Genomic DNA, 23,882 nt, shown 5'->3' with positions numbered 1-23,882 from the left:
TCTTATTTATGATATTATTATATCTTATATAGATAATATATAATATCTATAATATGGATAAGATATTATATATTTGCCTATATATTTATATGATTGATTTATTTTAATGAAAAATGGAAAAACCAAAAATGAGCAAAAGGTACAAGCAGACAAAAGAAGACTAAAATAGGTCTTCTGAAGTACATGAAAAGATGATCAACATGAAAAGATAGAGAAAAGGAATATAAAAGGGCACCAAAGTGCCTACCATTTTTTCACCCATCCAGCTGTCAAAAAAGTAAAAAACTTGACAGAATAGTCTGTTCAGGAGACATCTGGGGGGAAGTCACTTTCGTTCGTTGCTTGTAGCTATGCAAAATGGTACAACCCCTATGCATGGATACTTGATGATAACAAAATTATACCTTTCTTTACCCTTTCACACAGTATTTCCACTTCGAGGATACACCTTTAACAGTACTACAGTATATGCATGGAGTTATTCATTGCAGTATTGTATATAATGGTTAAAATGTTGCAAACTACCTACATGCCCAGATATTGGAGATAGGTTGAATAAACTATGGTGCTGTTAGCTATAAAAACAAATTAGGAAGATCTCTATAGGTAGTATGAAGTTAATTCTAGAATGTGCCAAGAGCCATGTCATTGGGAAAGATGCTGGGAAGGATTGAAGGCCAAAGGAGAAGAGGATGAGATGGTTAGAGAGCATCACAGGCTCGAAGGATGTGAATCTGAGCAAACTCCGGGAGATGGTGAAGGACAGGGAGGTCAAGCGCAGTCCCTGGGGTCTCAAAGACCAGGACACGACTTGGCGACTAAACAACAACAAACAGTTGAAAAAAGCGACGTGCAGGGGCTGCCTTTATTTTTAGTAATAAAGATGAAATAAGAAAGCAAACATTTATCTGCTTAATTTCCTCAAGAAGATGCACAGGAACCAGAAAAAAAAAATGAAATTGACTATTCTCTGAGGAGATTAGATGGGCAAACTGAGTAAATAAATTGTAATATATACGTGTAATGAGGTGTTACACGCAACATTGGATGAGTCATAACATCATGTTGAACTAAAGCCAGACACAAGGGTGTATATGATTGCGTTTATATGAGGATTTGTACATGTTACTATAGATGTGTGATACCTCAGTACCTTTTTTAAGTTCATTAAAATATACCTGTACCTACATCAGGAGTGGCAAAATCATCTCACCTTTTAATTATCAGAGGTGAGAAAAAAGGTATTGATCTTGTCAAGTTCGTCTATAGAGTGCTGCTTTGTTGAAACTGGTGGTTCACTTCAGAGGTCACGTACGAAAGCTGATGGATCTCGCCTGTGGTGTACACCAAGGGCAGACCTGTGCTTTAGAGCCAGACCACTGCACACCAAACAACAGGTACACGGGGACACGTGCGCAGAGCATCCACCGGAGGTGCAGAAATACATTGCCTTCCCTGTCTTCCCCTGCAGGCAACGGGGAAGACAGAAATGCCCAGCTGTAAAGCTGTTAGCCAATAGGAGTCGCTGAAACAGGAGCCCAAGTAAGGTGGGGAGGGGAGGGCGAAAGAAGAGAGACGGAGAATTGATTTTTCTGTTGCTGTCTGTGCTCCTGTTGGTAGGAGGGTTTAGAGGCCAGTATTTTCTAGGTTTTAAAGGTAAGCATCAGAATGGAGAAGTTATAGTTAGGTGACTATAAACACAAATAGGGAAGCGGTAATTCAAGTTGTAACAGCTGAAAGAAAAAGGGAAAGTGTTTGATTGTGTAGGTAATTTAAGGATATTTGCACTAGTTTACAGCATGTGTCTATTTTGGAATATATTGGGTTGACCAAAAAGTTCATCGTATGGAAAAACTCAAATAAACCTTCCAACCAACCCAATAGATTTCTGTTGGTGTTGGGAAAGTGCTCGTGGCTATTGGAAACTTTTTCTTCAACCAGAGTAGTTTACATTTCAAGTGATTACTGAAAGGTAAAAGGAATAATTATGTTTTTTTGTTTTCCTGTATTTCTCTTCATAGGTCTGTTTTTTTTTAAATTGGAGTATTATTGATTTCGGTGTTGTGCTTGTTTCAGATATACAGCAAAGTGATTCTGCTGTATACATATATATACACACACACACACACACATTCTTTTTCAGATTCTTTTCCATTATAAGTAACAATCATGCTTTTGATTTGGACAAACTCCATCACTTTGTGAAAAAGGAAATACATTTATTACACTAAAAAGATTTGTTTCTAAGGGATTAAGTTGTAGGGAAATCAGTGAATTTTATGGAGGATTATGGAGACATTTAAGATGCAGCATATGAAACATTTTAACACCTTCAGAAACCCGATTTTTACTTAAACAATTTTCAGCTCGTGAATCAGTTATAATCCAAGTGTTAAGAGCACTTTCTCCTGTAGAAATGATATAAGCCATGGATAGATTCACTGGAAGGCCCTCAAAAATCTACTTAATTCCTAATGCCACTAAATATGGTTTCTTGGGGAAAATGTATTCTGAGTCCTAACTCCTAGTAACAATAACAGATTTTAAATCTCCTTTCTCCTCTCGTGCAGTTTACCAAATGGACTGTTTCTCTCCTTCTAACCAAGGCCACAAGAGCAGTAGGGATTCCAGGGACCTTTATTTTTCGGGAGGAGCCATCTGGTGACGCTGGCAAGAAGCTTAGGGACAACCCAGTTAGGGTTCTGGTAGCTGGCCCATCCCTTCCCTTCTCATCGCCCTTGTAAGTGGCTTTGCTCTGGAGTTTTCTGGAGATTGAGAACAACCCTGCTAATTATTGACTCCTTAGGTTCCTAACACACAGAGCTTTGGGGAGTGATTTGACTTGTTTTATTTCCTTCTCTACTAGTGGGTACATTTTTTTGACCTTTGTACCTTGAGTATTCAGTTGGTAAAATGCTGATTGTATTGCTTCCTTTTCCTATCTGGTAGTGATAAGGATTGCTGAGAAGTGGTAAATACATTCAGATCCTTAGAGGAAAGTGTTCATGAAGTGTGGCTACTAGGACACACTGTAAAGTCTGTCCCACAAAACATTGTATTTTTATCTAATTAATTATCTTCATTGGCATTTGGATTTTATACTGCTCATTGTATTTATCCTCTCAACCTTAGTTACTATTGCTTTGGTTTAAAGTGAGCTAACGTGTCCATTTAAAACCTCTGTGGTGAGTGAGTAGGAGCCACCCCGGTGGTCCAGGGGCTGGGATTTCGCCTTCAAATGCAGGGGGCGCGGGTTCGGTCCCTGGTGAGGGAGCTGAGATCCCACGTGCCTCACAGCCAAAGAAATCAAAACATTAAACAGAAGCAGTATTGTAACAAATTCAATAAAGATTTAATTTTAAAACATTTATGGTGGATAATTCACAGCATTCAATAAATAGTATTAGCTCTTAAGTGTGAAATCTTTTCCACCAGGGAGGTAAACTGGAATTGTCAGTGGCGCTACCTTGGTTTTTAGTGGGTGAGAACATTAAGAATCGGGGAACTTTAACATTTTTCACATAAAAGAACGTATTTTGCAGTCTTTGCCTGGGCACTTTGTTGATGCTGCCGGTCTCGGGCTGAGCTGTCAGTGATTCTGAGCAGACCGTCGTTTTTACCGCATTTGTGCATTTGTTCCCGAGTGGGAAATGGCTTTTCATTTGAATGGGGCTTTTCATTTGAATGGGGCTTTTGAGTTGGCAGCAGGACAAGGTTCAAATAACTTGTTGTGACTTACAGATTATGTTTCAACTTTGTTGTGTTTTAGTGTGACCTTATTAAAAGACTTTTCATCATTCTCACTTTGGCCCCTCCTTTTGTTTTTTTCCCCTTTCCTCCTTTCCAGTTCTTCCTCCAGTACTGGTTCCAAGACACAGCGAATACAATCCTCAGCACAGCCTCTTAGCTCAGTTCCGCAACTTAGGGCAAAATGAGCCTCACATGCCACTCAACGCCACTTTCCCGGATTCTTTCCAGCAGCCCAACAGCCATCCGTTTCCTCATTCTCCCAACAGCAGTTACCCCAACTCTCCTGGAAGCAGCAGCAGCACGTACCCTCACTCCCCGACCAGCTCAGACCCAGGAAGCCCCTTTCAGATGCCAGGTAGGTTGCCGCGTTCGGTAATGTTCTGTGGTTAGTGAGACGCGTCATCACAGTGTCATGAAGAAGCCGGGTTTCCTGGAATGGGAAGAGCTCGCAAGCCTTGGGACGTGGCGCTGTGCTCTAAAACTCAGGATACAACTTTGAATGAAAGGACACACCTCGTAGCCAAGCAAGGCGGTGTTTTATTTGTCCAGCACAGATGCTTGAATACGTTTTCGTGTTTGATTTTTGAAAGGTTTCGAAACAGCTGCATCCTTCCGGGAGTGGCATGGCTGTTCCAGCCTTTGCTCTTGATAAAAGCAAGCGGAAAAAAAATAGCACGCCGCACACATTTGCTGTTTTCATGCAAGGAAAAAAAAAAACCCTGTCATAAGTGCAACCTCAGAAAAGATATTTCCTGGGGGATCTCACACACACACACCCCCCACACACACACACACACTTAATTAAATTCGTTTAAGTGGTGATGTAATCCTGAGAAACATACACTTGAACAACAAAGGATTTGCAACAGAAGCACGGGAAACCATCTGCTTGTTTAACTTAGCAAAGACAAAAGACCATTATCCTTCTGTAGGCTTCTCTGAGGGTGTAATGTCTGTCAATTAAATGATTAATTAGGACATTATATTTTTTGAGTTATAGGTTAATAAGCCAGCATCTCAGAACAATAAAAATGATTAGTGCCAGATTTCTAGCCAGTCAGCCTCACAGAGGGTACATTAAACAAAGATACACTTGACATCTATTAACATTTCAAGAAGGGAAAATGAGTGGGCAAGCATGTTTAACATATTGAAATCTTTGGGGGCAAATTTGAATTCGATAGCAGAGCTAGTGTCTTCTCAAAAAACTACAGAGTGGCCCATACTTGGTATTCTTATCTTTTATTTATGTATTTAGTGCTTTTTTACATTTTAAGCCTGTTTATATTGAACTGGCTTGTTTTTCAGTCAGAAACTGTTTAAGATGAGGATGGGAGATAGATTTATTTCAAAGTCCAACTCATACCATCTGGTGATTTCCTGTCCCCCTCCTGGACCCGTTGAGTTTGAGGAACAGGTTAGAGGCAAAGGTTAGATGTTTTGGGTGGCTTTGAAGCAGTGGCAGACTCAAGGTAGCCCCAAGGGTGGAAAATAGTGAAGATTATTGCTTGAACTTACACCTTGTCCCTGGCTGTCAGGGACGGAGGCGCAGGCCAAGTAGAGAAAACGTGAAGCAGAGAGAGCTGAAGGGGTGGGAGGAGGGCCTCAGGGAGAGAGCAGAGCATCACCCATAGAATGCGGTCCTTCCCACCGGAGCTGAGGCCACAGGGGCTTGATGAGGTTTTCACCAGTCTGCTTGCGGAAATGTATTGGATTTGGTCTCAGAGGAGGCTCTTTGTCTTCGTTTTTGGCTGGAAGTAAAACAGAGGCAGTGTTACAGCTGCAAGGAAGAAGCTGAATTTTAAAAAAGCAGTAGAAAGGGCAGAAAAGGCGTCCGGGTCAGGTCCCCGCAGTCCTGTCTCTGTGCTCAGTCCTGTCTCTGTGCTCGTAGTGGCTGAGGGGCGAGGGGGTAGGGGGTGGGGGAGACGGTGGAGGTGGCCAGGGAGTGATTCAGCTGGGGAGTCAGTCTGGGAAATCACTGAGAAACTCTCCGGGAGCCGCGTTAGCTTTTTCTGTCTGACGGTTGCCCCGAGTGGTGTCGAGCACTCATCCAGGCTACTGGTTAAGGTGAAGCTGTGTTTCCTGCACTGTCATGTGTGCCAGATGGTACCATGAGCTCGCCATGGCCCTTGAGGAACTCATTTTTCCATCACAAAGAATTATTTGTGGGAAAGCCATACCCTTTATTTTACTTAAGAAAATACAAGACTGGGACTTCGCTGGTGGTCCAGTGGTTAAGACTTCCTTCCAGAGCAGGGGCTGTAGGTTTCATACCTGGTCGGGGTGCTGAGGTCCCACATGCATCGTGGCAAAAAAAAAAAACCAAAACATGAAACAGAAGCAATGCCATAACAAATTCAGTAAAGACTTAAAAATTGGTCCACATCAAAAACAAAAGTGAAAAATGTGGAAGCACAAGATTTGTGTTAGTGTTGTTTCAAAAATCACGGTGTTTGCATCTTATTTGCCAGTTGATTGTGAACTTTTCCAGAAGAAATGTATACAAAAATTCTGAAATAGAAGATAGTTGTGACAAACTGATTTATTTCCTCTAATTCTGTTGCTAGAGGCTAGTGACTGTTTGAGTGGATAGGGAGTTAGGTGGTCCTAGCGGACTTCTTGAAGTCATGGGAAATTCAGAGTTTGAGTCAGTAAGTTGGCTGTTGGGAAACTCAGTTGGTAAGTTCCTAAGAGCCCATAGATTTAATGCATGAGACCCTGAATCTCCTTTTCTGAAGAAGTCCTGTGTAGCTTTCAAAAGTTTTCCATCTATGGGGGAAATGACAAAATGCGGAGGTCCTTTGAAAGTGGGTTGTCTGCAAGAACGTTTAAATGCTCTTCTGATTGTTTTAAAAAGGAGTGATCCCGAGTAGGCAGACAGCTTCTAGAACTGGTACACGATGCTTTTTTCCCACTGAATTTTCACTGCAGTCATATAAGAATATGAGATGGTAGCCATCTTCAAAAAGCATACCCCAAGTATCATCTAGTCTTCAGATGGGGAGGGTGAACTGGCCACTTAATCTCATAAGAATTTCGGCATGGAATAGAATATATGTTTTAAGCTTGTGTGCTTGCATGTTTACTAAGGATAAACAAAGCTTTTTTTTTTTTTTTCCAAATTTTGTAGCAGATACACCCCCACCTGCTTACCTGCCCCCTGAAGACCCCATGACCCAGGATGGCTCCCAGCCCATGGACACAAATATGATGGCGCCTTCTCTGCCCTCAGAAATCAACAGAGGAGGTAAAATGAACGGCTGCTTATTCTCTTTTTAGAGTCTGAAGTTCTCTGTCCAAATGTTGCTCGCTCTCACAAATTTTTTATTAGTCTTGAAAAAGATAGCTATTTGAAAAGGAGCATTTATAATAAGAGAATCTCACTAGACAGAATTCCTTGGTTTAGAAATAAGCCTTTTATACGAAGAACAGATACACCGATTTAGCTAATGAAAGTCTAAATATAATTGTGCAGCCATCTGTTTAGAGCCTTAGTACTTAATACTTCCAAACTGGTGATAAAAGAATATTTTTAAGTGAAAGACAAAGGGATGTTGAGCGGGGTTGGGAAGTGAATATAAAATTGAAATAGAGTTTTCACTGTGATTTCCAAAATGAAAGTTCATCCAACAAGGCGTTCCAAACGCTTCTTTTGTTGTCAGGATAAATATTCATAAGCCTCATCTTCCTTCTGGCCCTCATCTAGAATAGTGGCAGCTGAACCAAACTAATAGCATTTGTTCCCTGTGTGCATGCTTCAATTAAGGCAAATTGAAGGATTTCTCAGGTGGCACAGTGGTAAAGGATCCGCCTACAATGAAGGACACACAGGTTCAGTACCTGGATTGGGAAGATCCCCTTGAGTAGGAAATGGCAACCCACTCCAGTATTCTTGCCTGGAGGATTCCATGGACAGGAGCCTGGCTGGCTACAGTCTGTGGGGTCACAAAGAGTCTGACACGACTTTGTGACTAAAAGACAGCAACTCAAATTGAAGTTAAAATACAAGTTCATTATTAGGTATGTCTTATTTCATTCTTTCAGTTCAGTTCAGTCGGTCAGTCATGTCCGACTCTTTGCAACCCCATGAATCGCAGCATGCCAGGTCTCCCTGACCATCACCAACTCCCAGAGTTCACCCAAATTCATGTGCATCGAGTCGGTGATGCCATCCAGCCATCTCATCCTCTGTCGTCCCCTTCTTCTCCTGCCCCCAATCCCTCCCAGCATCAGGCTTTTTTCCAATAAGTCAGCTCTTCACATGAGGTGGCCAAAGTATTGGAGTTTCAGCTTTAGCATCAGTCCTTCCAAAGAACACCCAGGACTGATCTCCTTTAGAATGGACTGGTTGGATCTTGCAGTCCAAGGGACTCTCAGGAGTCTTCTCCAACACCACAGTTCAAACGCATCAATTCTTCGGTGCTCACCTTTCTTCATAGTGCAACTCTCACATCCATACATGACCACTGGGAAAACCATAGCCTTGACTAGATGGACCTTTGTTGGCAAAGTAATGTCTCTGCTTTTGAATATGCTATCTAGGTTGGTCATCACTTTCCTTCCAAGGAGTAAGCGTTTTTTACTTTCATGGCTGCAGTAACCATCTGCAGTGATTTTGGAGCCCCAAAAATAAAGTCTTCCACTGTTTCCCCATCTACTTCCCATGAAGTAATGGGACCAGATGCCATGATCTTCGTTTTCTGAATGTTGAGCTTTAAGCCAACTTTTTCACTCTCCACTTTCACTTTCATCAAGAGGCTTTTTAGTTCCTCTTCACTTTCTGCCATAAGGGTGCTGTCATCTGCATATCTGAGGTGATTGATATTTCTCCCGGCAATCTTGATTTCAGCTTGTGCTTCTTCCAGCCCAGCGTTTCTCATGATGTACTCTGCACATAAGTTAAATAAGCAGGGTGACAATATACAGCCTTGAAGTACTCCTTTTCCTATTTGGAACCAGTCTGTTGATCCATATCCAGTTCTAACTGTTGCTTCTTGACCTCCATACAGGTTTCTCAAGAGGTGGGTCAGGTGGTCTGGTATTCCCATCTCTTTCAGAATTTTCCACAGTTTATTGTGATCCAATCAAAGGCTTTGACATAGTCAGTAAAGCAGAAATAGATGTTTTTCTGGAACTCTCTTGCTTTTTCCATGATCCAGCGGATGTTGGCAATTTGATCTCCAGTTCCTCTGCCTTTTCTAAAACCAACTTGAACATCGGGAAGTTCACGGTTCACGTATTGCTGAAGCCTGGCTTGGAGAATTTTGAGCATTACTTTACTAGAGTGTTAGATGAGTGCAATTGTGCAGTAGTTTGAGCATTCTTTTGCATTGCCTTTCTTTGGGATTGGAATGAAAACTGACCTTTTCCAGTCCTGTGGCCACTGCTGAGTTTTTGCAAATTTGCTGGCATATTGAGTGCAGCACTTTCACAGCATCATCTTTCAGGATTTGAAACAGCTCAACTGGAATTCCATCACCTCCACTAGCTTTGTTCATCGTGATACTTTCTAAGGCCCACTTGATTTCCCATTGCAGGATGTCTGGCTCTAGGTGAGTGATCACACCATCGTGATTATCTGGGTCGTGAAGATCTTTCTTGTACAGTTCTTCTGTGTATTCTTGCCACCTCTTAATATCTTCTGCTTCTGTTAGGTCCCTACCATTTCTGTCCTTTATTGAGCCCATCTTTGCATGAAATGTTCCCTTGGTATCTCTAATTTTCTTGAAGAGATCTCTAGTCTTTCCCATTCTGTTGTTTTCCTCTATTTCTTTGCATTGTTTGCTGAAAAAGTCTTTCTTATCTCTTCTTGCTATTCTTTGGAACTCTGCATTCAGATATTTATATCTTTCCTTTTCTCCTTTGCTTTTCGCCTGTCTTCTTTTCACAGCTATTTGTAAGGCCTCCTCAGACAGCTGTTTTGCTTTTTTTGCATTTCTTTTCCATGAGGATGGTCTTGATCCCTGTCTCCTGTACAATGTCACAAACCTCCGTCCATAATTCATCAGGCACTCTATCTATCAGATCTAGGCCCTTAAATCTATTTCTCACTAATCGTAAGGAATTTGATTTAGGTCATACCTGAATGGTCTAGCGGTTTTCCCTGTTTTCTTCAATTTAACTCTGAATTTGGCAATAAGGAGTTCATGATCTGAGCCACAGTCAGCTCCCAGTCTTGTTTTTGCTGGCTGTATGGAGCTTCTCCATCTTTGGCTGCAAAGAATATAATCAGGCTGGTTTCGGTGTTGACCATCTGGTGATGTCCATGTGTAGAGTCTTCTCTTGTGTTGTCGGAAGAGGGTGTTTGCTATGACCAGTGAGAATTAGCACTTTTTAAAGTAAAGGACTGGAAAAAACCTCACACTTTGTCAGAAGTCGCAGATATTTTTTTAAGTTTTTCAAAGTTGATGATGAACTCAGAGATCTTTCCTTTAATGTGCAGTGCAATAAATTGGAAGTCATACCTTTTTAAGGTGTAAACATTTCTTATATCTTTTTTATTGGCTATGTGTTTTATTTTTTTACTGACTCTGGATTTTGATAATCTGTGAAGCATCTTCTCAAACATATAATTATGAGCTGACAAAGATTCTGGTTGGAGAAAATAACTCCTGTCTCACACACCTTTGGAATGTGTATTTGGGGAACAGAAGAGAACGGGCACAGCCTGAAACGGTTATGAGCATGTGGACTTGCGGCCATGGTTGTTAAACCCAGAATGTCTGATTTCAGAAAACAGACTTTTAATTGGCTTTCAGATTTTTCCTTTAAATGGCTAGAAATTGCTTCCCCATTAGAAAGTAAGTTTACAGTTAATGTTTTTCTAAGGACTGTTGGCTTTGTTGAACCTTGGTGGTTTTCCTGGAGCAAGGGGTCAGCACACTGCAGCCCACAGGCCACGTCAGCCTGCTGTCTATTTTTATAAATAAAGCTTTATTGGGACGTGGCCATGTTTATTCATTACATATTATCTGTGGATGTTTTTGCACAGCTAGGGCACAGTTGAATAGTGGCCATAGAGACTGTGTGGCCTCTAAGACCTTACTGGCCTTTTACAGAAAAAATTTGTCAGTCTCCAAGCTAGATGAATAGTACTTTGAATCATCCCGGTAGCTGATTAAAGCCTTCTCTTAATGACATTGCAGCCTTCTTTAAGATTTGGTACCTGTAAATCTGAAAGAACCTTGCTGATTGACATAATAGCTGATTGACATGGGATGACACTTAACAATCATGGAAGATGGTGTTTGTTTTCAACTCACCTGCTTAAATGTATAAAGCAGCTAATGTATGGATGGATTTTTTTTAATGATTGTTTTTCTTAATTTCTTTACCGTATTCTAAAGTAAGGGGCATTTTAATATTCATGGAGGTTGATGTTCAGAACACAGAGGTCATTCTCCTTTAACAGAGTTCATGCTTCCAACATGGATTTTCTTTTTTTTTTTTAACGATTGTATATTCCAGGCTTCATAAAACCTCAGATCATTACATATTGGCACAGTGGAAATATATGGTTTATATTCCTGGAATGTCTAAAGCAGTGATATAAGAGGTTTTACTGCAGAAGGAACTTATCTTTGGAACCTTTTAGTTGCAAATGTTTAGAAGCATGTTCTGTTTGGAGATTTGTTAGTCTTAAGAGATTTGACTTAACAAGCTGCATCCTGTCAGTAAAGTTGGGTAATTTCCATTGTTGGCCCATTCTGGGAATGGAGAGACAAAACACACCTGCTCTGCATGACTTAAAGCAAATATAAGGAAGTTAGCATGAAATCTGGGTGAGAGAGATATGATTCATCCAGGAAGAATGGCCAGCTGGCAGGATTTCTTCCTGAGTTTGAGGACTGGAGCAAGGCTGTAACTGTGAGAGTTACTGGCAACATGAAGTCAAGTAACTTCTCATCAATAATCAGAAACTGATTTTGCATTGCTTTGGAAAGGCATCGGTGTACTGAGACATTGTCCAGAGTCATTCCTTTTTTGTGCCAGCACCTTTGGCATGTTTCCTGTCCTCTATTGTTCTCTCCCCACTTGTTTTTTCACTTGCCACTTGTTGCCTTTCTTTAGATGGTGAGCCAGGGTCAGTGGTGGGGTCATTTCCATTTTGGCAAATTATAGAGCCAGCAGTGTCCTGGGAGTGTCCAGCACATACTGCTGGCGTGCTTAGCAGTTGTCTTGTTGATCCGATAGCCATCAGAGAAAACTGTCTTCCAATGGAAGGTGAATGCTCCGCTTAGCAAGGAGCCGCTGCTTCCGAGATCGGAGGTAAACTCTGTACCTGATAATAGCGGTGGCGTGTCACATCTTCATTCCACGACCCTGAGCCAACTTGACGCCACAGTTTCAGTTTTCGAACGCCTGGGGCACTCCCCGTGGTTGACTCTAAGCTTTCCTTTCTTGCAGATGTTCAGGCGGTTGCTTATGAGGAGCCGAAACACTGGTGCTCTATTGTCTACTATGAGCTCAACAATCGCGTGGGCGAAGCGTTCCATGCCTCCTCCACGAGCGTGTTGGTGGATGGCTTCACCGATCCTTCCAACAACAAGAACCGCTTCTGCCTCGGGCTGCTCTCCAACGTTAACCGGAATTCCACCATCGAAAACACAAGGCGGCATATCGGAAAAGGTGAGCCTTCGCTGGAGCTTCTCTTGAACGTCTGTCTGTTGTGTTCTCCTTCCCCCAGAACTGACCGGCAGTCTTTCCCGAAGCCAACGCCAGATAATAAACACCTGCTGCAGAATCCCAGGGACAGAGGAGCCTGTTGGGCTGCCGTCTATGGGGTCGCACAGAGTCGGACACGACTGACGAGACCAAGCAGCAGCAGCAGCTCCAGTTTGTAAATACTGTTTCAATTTGTGTCTTCAGGAAGTTCTTCATTTCCCAGTCAGTGATTTTTGTGGTTTACTGACTCATAATTGTTATTTAATTAGTTGAAATTGTGATGTGCTATTTGGGGATACTAATCTATCATATGTTTTGCTGCAGAACGAAATAGCTGTTAAAAATTCTTTACAACCTAAAACTAAAAGCAAACGCAAACAGGTAAACGCTAATGTATTTTAAGTGGAATACATTAACTTACTGGAAAAAAACTTCAAAATAACTTATGAATATAGTAGTAATGCAAGAGACCTGGGTTCAATCCCAGGGTTGGGAAGATTCCCTGGAGTAGGAAATGACAACCCTCTCCAGTATTCTTGCCTGGGAAATCCCATGGACAAAAGAGTCTGGTGAGTTGCAGTCCATGGGGTCGCAGAGAGTCGGACACAACTGAGCGACTAACATAGTATTTGCATATCCTTGGCCTGGACCAGGTAAAGTAGAGTGCCAACAAACATATCCTGAACTCTTTAGAGTAGTCTTGATTATTTAGTGGCAGAATGAAGGAAACAGTTATGAAACTTTAAGATGTATTCATATTATAAAATTAAGCAAATGACTGAATGTGTGGATGTTGTCAGGAACCTGGGTTTTCACTGTGGTATAAGAAGCATACAGGTGTGGAGGAGGGTAAAAAATAAACCCTGTGAAAGTTTTAGTGTGAAGTTATGATTTTAGTGGTGTGTATATGTGTGTGTGCATAACATGTTTGTGGTCTCCTGTATATGTGTGTGAATGAAGGCTTATGTATTGGGTTGGCCAAAAAGTTTGGATTTTTTTCCATGTTACAGACAAAGCCGAATGAACTTTTGGACCAATCCAATAGATGTGTTTCTGTGTGCATATAGTTTCTGATTCATCTATTGGGTTTGATCTGAATGCATATAGTTTTTGATTCATATGCTGAAAGGGTCAAGAGGCAACGATACCCAGCAGCACTAAGCACATACAGTGATCAGATCATCATTTCTTGACACCATGTTGCTAGAGAGGAACCCAGAGTTTGGAGAAAGGGCTGACTTCAAGGCTGGAATAGGTGGGCACAAGATGAGCATAGAATGTTTTGTTATGGCTGAAAGTAAAGAAATATGTACACACGATGGAGGCGTGTCACAGGAGCCAACTTGGAGTGATTTCCACTGCCAGCTTGGATAATTGAAACGCTGAAATAATAAAATACAGTGATGAGTTTTAAACCACTGGAGAACAATAGTAATTCATAAGTTCATACCAGTAATAGATAAGTAAATGAATGGCGAAGGCTGATGGCTATATATAGTGTGAGTTGGTGGAAAGTTTCCATTTTGCAACCCATCAGGCAAGAATCGTCAATGGATGCTAAGTATAGAGAAAATTTTTTAATGAGAATCAGGGTATTTGTATGATTTTTAAGTGTCTCCTCACAGACTGCCTATTACTTACAAGGGAGAGTAAAAATCAGTTATTGTATCCTGGAGAAGTTGGAGAACAACTTGACTAGGCTATCAGAGTTACCACCACCAGTGAGAGACAGGCGGCTATCATATGCCTGCAGCTGTGGTACCTTGATGAGGAGGTAACATCACCTACAGAGAATCCCAGTTGAGAATGCAAATCTGAATCTAATCACAGGGTACCTTCAGACAAACCACAGATGAGGAACATTCTATTAAAAAGGGTGAGGAGGGACTGTATTCTTCCAAAATATCAATGTCAAAAGACAAAAATGTGAAAATATTCCAAATTAAAAGAGGCTAATGAGATACCACAGCTCTGTAGTAATCTGACCTTGGACATGATCCTGTACCGGACAGGGAAAAAAAATACTACAAAGATTATTATTGGGGGTAGCAGACAAAGTTAGAATATGAGTGGTAGAAAGGATAGACATAGTGTATCAATGTTAAGTGCACTGGCGTAGCTAACTGTACTGTGGCCTATAAGAGAAAACTCCTGATTTTAGGAAATACACACTTAAGTATTTAGGGGTAAAGGGCCATTGTGAAATGGTTCAAGAAGAAATTATATATATCTTTTATATTTATAGATCAACAGAGAGAGAGCTATCTATCCATCTGAGAGTCCTGTGTCAGAATATATGCACGTGTGTGTGTATGAGGGTGTGTGTGGAAGAAGAGACGGAGGGCGGTACCCATGGGGAACATATGGAGTAAATTGTCACAACAGATGAATCTGGATAATGGTTATATGGGTGTTCTTTGTTCTGTTTTTCTTTGTTGTTTGTTCTGTGTCTATAAGTTTAAAATTATTTCCAGGGTAAAAACTTTTTAAATGGCCTCTTGTGAAATTTAAACCAAATTAAAAGGTTATTTAATAGATCTTTAAAAGACATTGGTGATGCAGTTGAACATTTAATCTTGGAAACAAAAATAACTCCTCATAAAGCAGGAATTGATAGATAGTTCCTTAGTATGGTTAAGGCAAAAAAATAAATCTAAACTACACATTTAATGATAGAATGCCAGAACTTAGGTTCATAGCATATAGATATCTTCCTGTGGTCTGTAAACCCCTGAAACTATCTATAAACACAGTTTTGCATACATTTGGGACAGAGGAACATATTTTTCATTACGTTCTAAAGTTGACTGTTACTGCACAGTAGTAAAAAGCCATTGTACTCTGGAACATTGCTAATGACAATTAGGAAGAAAACACGGATTCTGGGAATGCTGCTAAAATTGTTCCAGATGCCTTGACTAGAAGCACTCAAATGAAGATTTATAAATAATGGAAATAAGCCAAAATTATCATTATTTGTAGATGATATGATTAACTGATTGATAATATTTTGGGGATCAGCTCTTGAAGTGAAATTAGCAAGCCAAAAATTCTTGATGTATTTTGCCAAATTACTTTCCAGGAAATTTTTATTAATTTTCACTCATACCGGAAACTTAAGAGTGTCTTTCCGTTTTTACTCATTCAAAATTACTTACAATGATTGCGTCTAGTAAAATGATAGGATTGTTTACCTAGAAACTACTAAAGAATCTATTTTTAGAAATTGTATGTCAGTTTTCTTTAATCTGGCAATAACCAGTTAGAAAAATACAATGGAGAGAAAAAAGAACACATTCTTAGTAGCAACAGAATGCATAAATAACCTGAACCAGTGATATATGAGAATTATATAAAGAAAACCAGATTTAACTGAGAGAGAAAGAAAATTTGAACAGATAAATGGCAGTCGATGTTCCTTAAAGAGAAGACTTACTATGGTGAGAGCATTATAAGGATATTCTAATTTTTCCTAATTTAATTCATAGTTTAAAACAATCCATGTCAGAATCACAGTGTAATGTTTTTTGAAAGTTGGAAGATGTATATCCTGCATATTACCTGGAAGTATGCATTAAAGGGGCTTCCCTGGTGACTCAGATGGTAAAAAATCTGCCTGCAGTTGAGAGACTTGGGTTGGATCCCTGGGTATAAATTAGTGAAAATAGCTAAATTTTTCAATGAAGGAGTAAAGAAAAGAATCTTGAAGTGGGGGTTAATAAAAGATTATGAAGCTACAGTCAAATCAATCTTTAGACAAAGCAGTAGAATAAAATAAATTCAGACTGTACTATATATAAAAGTTTCATGTGTGTTAAATAAAACAAATTGGTAGACTGTTTCAATGGTCCTGTCATAACAAAGTTAGCTTTACAGGGAGGCTAACAGTTCAAATCCTGACCTCATTCCACAAATGCAGGTAGATTAATGAGTTGAATTATTTTATGGCAAGCTATTGAAAAGTTTGAAGAAAATAAACTGATCAGAGAAGCTAAAAAGCAACAGAAAAGTTTACAAGCGATTTGTCTACTTAGAGATTTCAAACTTCTGTGGGTTAAAGAAAAACAATAGCATGAACAAAATCAAAAGACAAAGGACTAGCAGGGAAACAAATAGGAAATAAATCATTCGTATCTTTCCTGTATGTGTAGCTCATAAAAAATATTAAAATACTGGAACTCCAGTGCGATAAATCGGTAAGAAATATGCACGGTAAATCCACAAGAGAAACACAGATGGTGAGGAAGCAGAGGAGCACATATTGAGACTCACGTGCACATTAAAACAATATTGTTTTCCAGCTATAAATTAGGGGAATTTTGTTGTGTTTTAAACTCAGACTCAGTACTGGCATGGGTGAAATGAGACATCTACTGCTGGAGACATGTAAATTGATTACGAGCACTCTGGCAAAGTGAATCAAAAGCCTTCGATCCAATGACTTAACTTTCAGGAGTCTCTCTTAAGGATATTATCAAGAATTATGCGCCAGCATTGATCATGGCATTGTTATCATAACAAAATTAGCATTGACCAAATGGTCCAGTAATGGGAGAATCCTTTAAATAAATTATTGTATTCATTCAGTCATGGAAATGTGTTAAATGTTTGCAAAGAAAGTTTGGTGATACCCAAGACCCAAAATGATGTGTATTCATAGTTATTACCTCTGGGCCACTAAAGGAGTGATCTTATGTTCTGCTTCTTTATTTTTTGCTTTACTTTCTAAATTTTCTAAAATGAAAATTCCTCGTTTTTATAATCAGGAAAAAGTAAAAAAAACAAACACACACACCCTCAAATTGTTTTCTCTATATCAGACAGAAAAATGGGCTTCTGCTCCAGCGGCGGTTTAATTGTTACAGGAATCTTAGCCATTGTGTATACTTATAAACACAGCACACAGTATTTTGGATGAGACAATAGTTCTAGCACTGACTAAGCCTTGCCAGAGTTACCTGCAGAGTCCATTGTTGAAAGCCGCATGGGATGTGACTCTGTTTGCTGGGTGGCCTGTAATGATACCGGACTTTGTCAGAGTGGGTTTTTTTTTCCCCTTTCTTTCTTTGTTTTTTTAAGGATTGGATAAGGTCAATTTCCTACAGTCCTGGCACTCAAGATCTCACCGGAAGACATTTGGAGCAGATAATAATTCAGCGAGATCATATTCTACACTGAATTAATTTTTTCTGGGCTTTTTCCCCTGGACCTTTCCTTCTTTCTGCTCTCAGCAATACTTCCTCCACCTGTGGTTTTCTGGTTCTTTTAGTCCTCTTGATCCTCCCTTTCCTTACCCTAAAATTTTTTGAACAGCTTAGCTGCAAAATAAATATGAGAGAGCATATGTGATGAATATCGGTAGGATCCCATAATCAAATCCAGCTTTCTTATGCTATATTTTTAAAGTGAGACTGTGCTCTCAATCCATGGCCAAATAGGGCATTAAATGCTTTTCAAAATGAAATTGCTATCCTCTGTTAACTGATTTTTAAGTTAACACACTTTGCCGTGTTATTAAATATTTTCTAGAGATTGTCTAGACATGCATGTTGACATATGGGCTTTGTATTAACTGATATTGTTAACTAAGATTTTATCAGTTGTGCAAGACTTAGGGAATGTTTATCTAATAACCGTGTAAATTTACATTCTGAAGCTACCGCGATGCTCGTCAGCTGTGAGAAGCAGTAATAACCACACTGTGCGCTTGTCTTCCTGCAGGAGTCCATCTTTATTATGTCGGAGGTGAGGTGTATGCCGAATGCCTCAGTGACAGTAGTATTTTTGTGCAAAGTCGGAACTGCAACTACCATCACGGATTTCATCCCACTACTGTTTGCAAGATCCCGAGTGGGTGTAGTTTGAAAATTTTTAATAACCAAGAGTTTGCTCAGTTACTGGCACAGTCTGTGAACCACGGCTTCGAGACGGTCTATGAGCTCACAAAAATGTGCACTATCCGCATGAGCTTTGTGAAGGTAAGTGGTTCTGGTTCCTCTGGTCAGGGTTTAATGCACTTCGGCATTATATGTAAATCTGTATCCTCTTGATATATGTGACACCAACTTATTATCTAGCCATTTTAACCTTTAATAAGAGGTCAGCTATTGGGAAAATATCATTGGAATGTAGGAGTGTTTGTGTTCAGTGTTAATAATAGCAGGTTTTTAAAAACTTTCCCTTATTTGAATAGTGCTATTTTATCTATTGTAATATTATTAGAATATGTTATATATATAACATATATACTCTAAGTGCACGGTTGTCTTATGAGACCAATCCTGTAAACACACCCCTCTTTTTTTTAATTCTAGATTTGTTAATATTTTTATGATGATAAACACTTGGTACTTTTGTTTCAACAGTAAGCAAGGGATTTTTTTTGTAGAGTCAAAGCATTTTTTGAAAGTAAAGGTTTGCCACACTAGGATTTATTTTTGATTGGTCCAGGATTTTTTTTTTAGTGGTTCCAGCAAAGCTTGTGATTTTGTTATAATTCAAGAGTTTAATAAGGCCCTTGCCTCAGCACTAAGATTGTGCTGTTAGGTTTGAGGAGGGTCAAGGTTACAGACATTGTTCACTAGGAGTGACCTCTTTGCTGCCTCTTCTTCTGCCAGTGAGAAGTAAAAATTTTAAGATGCCATCAGAGTATTAAAAAAAGTTCAAATATCCGATTTAATTTATAAGTCCGTAAGTGGCTCAGTGGTAAAGAATCCACCTGCAACATAGGAGACGTAGGTTCGGTCCCTGGGTCAGGAAGAAACCCCGGAGAGGGAAATGGCAACCCACCCCAGTGTTCTTGCCTGGAAAATCCCACGGACAGAGGAGCCTGGCAGGCTTCAGTCCACGGAGAGAGTCAGACACGACTTGGCGACTAAACCACCACCAGCAACAGCTTATTGTGGCTGACTTGTCTCTGAATTCTCAAACGTAGATTTTCCCCCTCTGTTACCCTGAGTAGCAAAACTAATTATATATTTGGGCGAGGCAATCACCTTTCATGTCCTCTCCTCAGAAACTCACTGAACTTGTTGGTAGACCTGTTCTGTGATGAATTTATTACAGAGGATAATTTTGGAACCTTACTCTGTTAATCATCCTTTACATCAAAGATAACTTTCGCTGAAAATCATTTTTTCCCTACTTCTCTGAGTCATGTTAGGAGAGTTTTCACTGGTTGTCTTAATGTTTGTTTTCTTGAAACATAATTCAGCAGTTTCTTACAGCCGAGTCTGGTACCTTTTAAGTATTAAAAGAGGTTTTCTACCTTTTAGAGAGGTTTTCCTGTATGCTGTATACCTGTGAGACCACAAAGAGCTTTCTCATCCATTATTAATATGCACGATTTAATTTTTTTTAACTTTATTTTTATAAAGTTTTTTTTTTTTTTATTGAACCATTTTTAACATCTTTATTGAATTTGTTACAGTATTGCTTCTGTTTTATCATTTGGTTTTTTGGGTCACAAGGCATGTGGGATCTTGGCTCCCTGACTGGGGATCAAACCCATAGCCCCTGCATTGGAGGGCGAAGTCTTAACCACTGGACCACCAGTTGTAGTTCTTCAGTCACTAAGTTGTGTCCGACACTTTTCAACCCCTTGGACTGCACCTGACCAGGCTTCCCTGTCCTCTTGTGTCCCAGAGTTTGCTCAAACTCATGTCCATCGAGTCGGTGATGCCATCCAGCCATCTCATCCTCTGTCATCCCCTTCTCCTCCTGCCTTCAGTCTTTCCCATCATCAGGCACCACCAGGGAAGTCCCTAATTTTTGACTTAGCATTTTGACTAAAATGAATTTTAAAATTAGGACGGTGACTTGCCAGCATTGTTTGTGTTTGTTGTTTTTATTGATAGGGAGGAAATATGATAAATAAAACATGAAGATCCATGTTCTTATTCTGTCGTGTGATTAAGGCCCAGAGAGTCCTTCCTGATCCCCTTGGTCATTATCTTTAAAATGGGTGGCTGTAGGTAGGGAACTGGGGTCCCTTATTATTATCAAAGGACCACTCTAGGAGAATTTACGACTGTAATGCTCCAATTGGCTTTCTTCTCAAACTTATCTCTTATTGATCACCCAATCAATTTTAATGATTTTACTTTTATAGGTTTTTAATTATTTACTTTTACAGAAGTGAAAACCACCTTTACACTAATAAAAAGTGTTTATAATCAAAGATATGCATTAAAAATAGATTAGCATTTCATTCATTCAGCAAACATTTTTTAGCACCATTCCAAAATAGCAATACAAAAATGATAAAACACCTGAAGTCTCTAGCTTCAGGATTGTGATGGCTCAGCCTATGTTTGATTATAACATAAATTGATAAGTACTGGAATGAAGGGTTATACAAGCTATAAAGGACAAGGCTGAGAAGCTAGATTTGAAGAGTGAAACATTTTAACCTCTTGCTGACATGATAAAGGGCAGCTACTTACTACATGAGCCACAAAAAATGTGATCACTGTACAGCCTTGTTCTGTATTAGCATAAGCACTACATACTCTTCCCTCAGCATCTTAGAGAAAGGATGGAAAACATTTTAATAATATTAATAGCTGATTTTGTACTACTTAGTGAAAATGATCAATTTTGGACTTTAAACATGTATTTTATAAATTATTTGCACAGTAGACTCCCCATATGTGAAAATTCTAAGTCATTTCAGCTCAACAAGCATCTTCTGCTTTGTGCCCATCACTCTGCTAGATGTTTGGGAGAAAAAATAAGTGAGATCTGGTCTCTACCTTCAAAGAACTTACTGTCTAGTGCAGGAACATGCACTTAAACAAACCTTTCCACTAAAGTTAGCAGCTTGTTGATATATTTACAGATGCGTGGATGTTTATACCTATGCGGTTCATATATTTCAAGTTTCTTCTGAAAGTTCTGATATTCAGATACATTACTTGAAATTCCTGAGATAGATAAAGAGAACCCAGCCTTCTCTGACATCTCTCAGGAAACAAGGGTTTATCAGTATCTCATATGCCTTCATCCACCACACCTGTAAGGATTTGATGTTTGCAATAGCAAAATTATTTTTCTCTTTTTCATAGAGACTTCTTCTGTCCACTGTCATGTCCTAATTCAGTAATCCTGAAGGTCTCTGGCAAGCTACCCTCTTTAACAAATGATCCAAGTCACTGGTTAGGTGTTCCTAATAGATTTTTGGATACTTACGTGCTCCTTCCAGATTTGCTTAGAGATCAAAAGGTCAGGAGCTCTGTGTTAGCAAGGGAACTGTCAGTGGCTGAATAGGGAGAAACAGAATGTCAGTTTGTCTTACATACCTTTTTTTCTTATTTTCTTGATGATAAGATAAGAGTTTAACAATACCTGTCGTCATAGTACGGGTAACATAATGGACAGTGAAAATGAAAGTTACAAAGTGGCTATTACAACAGCCTTATAATGTAGTTTGGGCTTCTGTGGTGGCTCAGACCGTAGAGAATCTGTCTGCAGTACAAGAGCCATGGGGTCAGTCCCCTGCTTGGAAAGATTCCCTGGAGAAGGGAATGGCAATCCGCTCCAGTATTCGTACCTGGAGAATTCCATGGACAGAAGTGCCTGGCGGACTGCAATCCTTGGGATCACAAAGAGTCGAACACTTAATAATGTAGTTTAAAATTTTCATTCCCCAAGACTGATTCTCTTTATTTTATTTTATTTTTTTAAATTTTTTTGGCCATACTGCATAACATGCGGGATCATAAGTTCCCTAGCCAGGGATCCAGCCCGAGCCCCCTGCAGTGGAAATACGGAGTGTTACCCACTGGACCACCAGGGAGGTCCCCTAAGACCAGTACTTCTTAATCTGGAATCCACATATGGTCTTTGGGGAGCTATGAAATTGTCTGCCAAATCATGCGTACACATTTGTGTTGTGAAGAGAACCGTATCTTTAATAGGAGCGTCTGGTTGTGTGAGCTGTTTTTACTCCGTAAGTTGAACCCCTGAGTCAAGCAGGTTAAATGACTCCCACTCTTGTTTCCAGGGCTGGGGAGCAGAATACCACCGCCAGGATGTTACCAGCACCCCCTGCTGGATCGAGATCCATCTGCACGGCCCCCTCCAGTGGCTGGATAAAGTCCTTACCCAGATGGGCTCACCTCATAACCCTATTTCATCTGTGTCTTAAACGCCTCAGGCTTCTGCCTCTGGAACACTATTGAGCCTTGCATGTACTTGAAGGATGGATGAGTCAGACAACCATCTGAACTGACAAAGGAGCCTTGACAATACTTGACCTCTGTGACCAACTGTCGGATTCAGAAATTGAAAAACCGGGGTAACATACTGTTAATATCAAGAACCTGTTTCGTTTACATTGTAACATTGGATTGTAAAATCAACTAAAATGCATACTTTTTAGCAGGACTTTGTGTATAGTTAAAGGAGAGAAGGCCAAGCCAGGGACAAATCACCTATTGGAAAAACGATCCGAAGAGAGTCTTTTGTGTTTGGCACTTTAAGGTCATCGTTTGGCAGAAGTTAAGCATTAATAGTCTTTCTGACGTGTGTTTTTATCAGGTTTAGAGCCTGCGTGGAGTATTTTCTTCGTGGGTTTTCATAATATTTTAAAACTATTCGTTTAGTAAAGGTTTTTGTTGGTTTTTTAAGTAAAGGTTAATCTTGGTGATATACATAGTAATCTTTCTAAAATTGTATGCTGACCACAACGCTGTCAGAATAATGTTAGACATACGCTCTTTGCTAAATATATATGTACAGAATATTTGAAAGTTAAGAATTGATTAGACTAGTGGGCTTAGGAGTATTGAAGGGGGTGGGGGGAGAGGGAAATGACAAATGTAGAAAATACTGTAAAAATTCAGTTTGTTGCTTTAAAGAAACAAACTAATGTCTGAATTTTGCTGTGTTTCAATTTTTTAGAGATTTTATCCTTTTTTTTTTTTTTTTTTTTTTGCATCTTCTATCTCATCCTCTCCAAAAATGAAGTTATGCAGCTGGTTAATTCATGTAACTGTGAGAGCAAATGAATAATTCCTTCTGTTCTGAAATTGACTGCCTGTGTGTTTCAGTACCACAGTTGAATGGAGTTGCTTGAATTTAATAAGGAGTTTTTATGGAGTTTACAATACAGAAATAGGCTTTAATTTTCAAGTGAATTATTTGCCAAACCTAGTAACTCTGTTAAATATTTGGAGGATTTAAAGAACATCTCTGTTTAAACCAATTTCAAACTTTAAAAAAAATTTTTTTGTACTATGTTTGGTTTTATTTTTCTTCTGCTAATCTTTTATATTCACTTACGCTCTCATACATTGAGTACTTTTATTCCAAAACTAGTGGGTTTTCTCTACTGGAAATTTTAAATAAACATGTCATTATTGCTTACTTTGATTAAAAGTTTGTTGTTTCCTTTCTTCACATGTAACATGTTAGGATTCATAAAATTCACTGCTCTCTTGAGAGATTTTTCTCAAATATTCTTTGCC

At 39.5% G+C, this 23,882-nt stretch overlaps 1 protein-coding gene across 1 annotated transcript in view; it reads left to right on the top strand.

Moving 5' to 3' along the window:
- The window catches only part of SMAD1 (SMAD family member 1), an 80,058-nt gene extending 56,815 nt beyond the window's left edge, over positions 1-23,243 (top strand). The window contains exons 3-7 of the mRNA XM_068989487.1: positions 3,848-4,105; positions 6,881-6,997; positions 12,157-12,378; positions 18,136-18,392; positions 22,418-23,243. Coding sequence (XP_068845588.1) covers positions 3,848-4,105; positions 6,881-6,997; positions 12,157-12,378; positions 18,136-18,392; positions 22,418-22,561 — 998 coding nt within the window. The 3' untranslated portion in view covers positions 22,562-23,243. The remainder of the gene's footprint in view (positions 1-3,847; positions 4,106-6,880; positions 6,998-12,156; positions 12,379-18,135; positions 18,393-22,417) is intronic.
- The last annotated feature ends 639 nt before the right edge of the window (positions 23,244-23,882 follow it).

This window comes from Capricornis sumatraensis, chromosome 17 (assembly GCF_032405125.1).
Source record: "Capricornis sumatraensis isolate serow.1 chromosome 17, serow.2, whole genome shotgun sequence".
Taxonomy (NCBI): Eukaryota; Metazoa; Chordata; class Mammalia; order Artiodactyla; family Bovidae; genus Capricornis; species Capricornis sumatraensis.
This window is presented reverse-complemented; position numbering and strand designations above follow the sequence as displayed.